The sequence below is a fragment of the Hyposmocoma kahamanoa genome, unplaced genomic scaffold, assembly GCF_003589595.1.
Source record: "Hyposmocoma kahamanoa isolate Upper Pololo Valley unplaced genomic scaffold, ASM358959v1 100021, whole genome shotgun sequence".
NCBI lineage: Eukaryota > Metazoa > Arthropoda > Insecta > Lepidoptera > Cosmopterigidae > Hyposmocoma > Hyposmocoma kahamanoa.
In genome coordinates, this window is record NW_020653200.1 from 15,869,268 (window position 1) to 15,872,889 (window position 3,622).

The 3,622-nt window shown below is 41.7% G+C and overlaps 1 protein-coding gene across 2 annotated transcripts in view; it reads left to right on the forward strand.

Moving 5' to 3' along the window:
* The window catches only part of LOC113228593, a 12,081-nt gene extending 9,527 nt beyond the window's left edge, over positions 1-2,554 (forward strand). For both annotated transcript variants that reach the window (XM_026461955.1, XM_026461951.1), the window contains exon 6: positions 2,354-2,554. In XM_026461955.1, the coding sequence (XP_026317740.1) occupies positions 2,354-2,491 (138 nt within the window). In that variant the 3' untranslated portion in view covers positions 2,492-2,554. The remainder of the gene's footprint in view (positions 1-2,353) is intronic.
* Positions 2,555-3,622: the final 1,068 nt, after the last annotated feature.

A 3,622-nucleotide genomic window follows, 5' to 3' on the forward strand; every position in this document is an offset into this window, starting at 1 on the left:
TTTCAGTACAAATCGGCAATTTCATACTTTAACCCCTATTATTTAGACGCATTACACATTTAATAAAAGTCAATGATCTTAGATCATTGGTAAAAGTCTACTTTCGTACATTTTGTTGTACAATCGGATAAAATCAAAGTCTTTACTTTCGGATTTTTCTTTACTTAACAAATTGTATCGAATCTCATAATGATTAATATATTACCTATAAGGTACAAGGGCTTAACATACGTACATTAAGAGCTAAGTGCTAATTCTAATATTAAAATCAAAAGTAATTAAATTGCAATTTTGGGCCCTTCTTATATTAAGTGGTATAAACTTCAAGCTTCCCATTTTCTTGATTCTGTTCTAGGCCCTAGATTACAATAAATGGTTCAATTGAGTCCCCGCCTCCGTTGGGCTCCGTATCCCATACCTTTGTGTGTACGCTGTAGGTTATACGATGGTTGTTTCAAAAATAGTTAGCCACAGGGTAAATAGTTAGTAATAGTGTTTTATTATATGCATTGTATGTGTGTTAGTCGCTAAGGTATATATTATATGAATCATGTGGCCTGAAAATTAACCTACCAACAAATGGACATCGTGTCTAAGACAAAAGGCTCGAAACGAAATATAAAAAAACTAAAACATTTAATTTAAAATGTAACGTCATTGCAGTACTGCCTAATTTTGCTTGTAACAATTTAAGTGCCCAAAAACACCATATTCAGCTTCTAATGAAAACTTAATAAAATACACCATATTTAGCTTCAACTGAAAATCACTCGAACACAGTTATTATTAAAATATTATTTAATTTTTATACATATTATTATGTGAAATTTTGTACAAATTCACTTAAAGAAATAATAAAGAGTTGGGCATATACATAGCGAAATCAAAGCGACTCTATAGTTTCTTTGTTCTAAATCGTTCAATCGCTTGTGGTTCGAACAATTGAATATGACCAGGAAGTTGAACAGAATATAACAGAATATATTTGTTTAGTGAAAATATGATACAAAATCCTTTTTTTTTGCACTTTATTGCAGTAATTTTTACAAGTTATTATTATATATAGTACTGCATGATTGACAACCCCGCTGTCAGTCAAACAAACGCAGACTGTTGCGCGATTGACGCTCTGTATGCGATTTTAACGTCTTATAGTGTACTTATGACATGATTAAAATTAAATCTTAGTTTTCTACCAAGATGTTTTGAACGGTCTCAAAACGGCGTCAAAAGTCGTAAATTTTCATGGGTCAAAACGTTTTTGATGTAGGTACATACAACCTACATCAAAAACGTTTTGACCCATGAAAATTACACATCATATCGACTATGAACTGGCAATTGGTACTATCTCAATTTTGACAACTTTACAGGAAGAAGAAAAAAACATTTATATAGAAATCTGGTTTACTACATAAAAATACGTAGTGTACATTTATAAGTCAATGGTGTACATACATAGATGTGTAATAAAAATATAAAAAACTACGTATTTTTATTTAATAAAACAGATGCTATATATATATGACGCAAACAATTTCTTTCTTCACCTGTAAAGTTGTCAAAATTGAGATAGTCAGTCCGATTGCCAGTTCACAGTCGATATGTAGATACACATTAAATAAACCAGTCACTATTTAGTAAAATTGCAAAAAGTCGTATTTCTTAGGTAGGCAAACATATTTATTAATAATAAAAAAATACTAGTAGTAATAGGCCCATGATAGGCCTTTCGTCAGTCATGTATTTTTGTTTTACAAATATGTTTTATTTTTAAGCTGTTTGGTCAGAAAGGAACTCAATGAAATGATTTGAACTGCTTGAAAGTGTCTTAATGCTCTTTTCAAGATTCCTTACGAATAGGTATCTTTAACAAAATTAAAAGTATTTGATTGCGTGATACGTAAGTACGTACGTTAAGTACGTGATTTTCTTGATTTCATTTAATGACTTGCACGCTGTTAACAAATTCGTTTTATTTTGTTTACGTACTACATTTACATTTGTAGCCACTCATTGGCATATACAAATAAATTTAGCACATTCTGAATACGGCTGGCGGCTTGGTTTGGATTTAGTACACATCCGGCAGATTCCTCTTTCGTCAGATCATTTCTTTATTCCGTATAGGTCAGAAATTTGTTGCTGGTGACGAAGCAGTGATTATCGTGATTCCTTGTCCGTCAGATTCCGCTTTCGTCACTTGGGCCACTATACTTAAAATCGGCTATGTAATTGTCAAAATAGCATATAGCCGACCGAAGTAGGATACCAGATTATTTATTATTAGGTGCGAAGTGGTACAGCATTGCGTTAGAGAGTCATTTATCAGTTTTCGACGCAATGTTGACAGCAACTGGCTGTGCTGCTGGGCATCATCGCGCATATGCTGTTGGACACGTGTGAGGAGAAGGTGCGCAACTCCTTGGATGTCGAGAATCTGATCAAGGCCTCACGCGTCAACTTGGAAGAAGAGAAGAAGCTCAACTAAATACAATTTCATATTACTAGTTATGTTTTAATTAAATATATTTGAACTCATGTACTTACAACTACCTATGTAAAATCCAGGTCAAAAGCGTGTACGGTCGAGGAATAAATTATATTATAAATATTATTTACTTTATCCTTAAAAATTAAGCGTTTATATTTACTTTATCCTTAAAAATTGAGCGTTTCATAGTCAGTTACAAAAAATAATAGACGAGCTAGGTAGGCTAGGGTAGTGTTGGGCGTTAATCAATTAAATTTCAATCAATAATTCAATAAGATTAAAAAATCAGTTCAATTGATTACAATTGAATTGATTTTAATTGTAATTAAATTTGCAATTAAAATCAATTCCGGCCGGTTGGGGGCCCCGGTTGGAACCCCGCTTGGGGGCCCCGGTTGGGGTCCCCGGTTGGGGGCCGGTTGGGGACCCGGTTGGGGGGCCCGGTTGGGGGCCCGGTTGGGGGCCCTGTTGGGGGGCCCGGTTGCGGGCCGCGTTAGGGGCCCGTTTGTGGGGCCCGGTTGGGGGCCCGGTTGGGGCCCCAGTTGGGGGCCCCGGTTGGGGGCCCGTTTGGGGGGCTCAGTTGGGGGCCCCAGTTGGGTGGTTCGGAGCCATCAGGCCCCTTAACTGGCCCCCGAACTGGCCCCTTAACTGGCCCCCGAACTGGGTCCCCCTACCGGGCCCCCCAACCGGTCCCCCCAACCGGGGCCTCCCAACCGGGGCTTCCCAACCGGGCGCCCCAACCGGGCCCTCCAACGGGGCCCCCAACCGGGCCCCAACCGGGCCCCCAACCGGGCCCCCCAACCGGGCCCCCCAACCGGGCCCCCAATCGGGCCCCCCAAACTGGGCCCCAACCAGGGACCCCAACAGGGGCCCCCAAGCGGGGTCCCATCCGGGGCTCCCAAGCGGGCACCTCAACCGGGGCCCCCAAGCGGGCACCACAACCGGGGCCCCAACTGGGGCCCCCAACCGGGGGCCCCAACCGTGTACCCCAAACGGGCCCCCCAACCGGGCACCCCAACCAGGTCCCCCAACCGGGGCCCCCAACCGGGTTCCCCAACCGGGGCCCCCGACCTGGGCCACCGACCGGGGCCCCCAACCGGGGCCCCCAACCGGACCCCCCAACCGAGC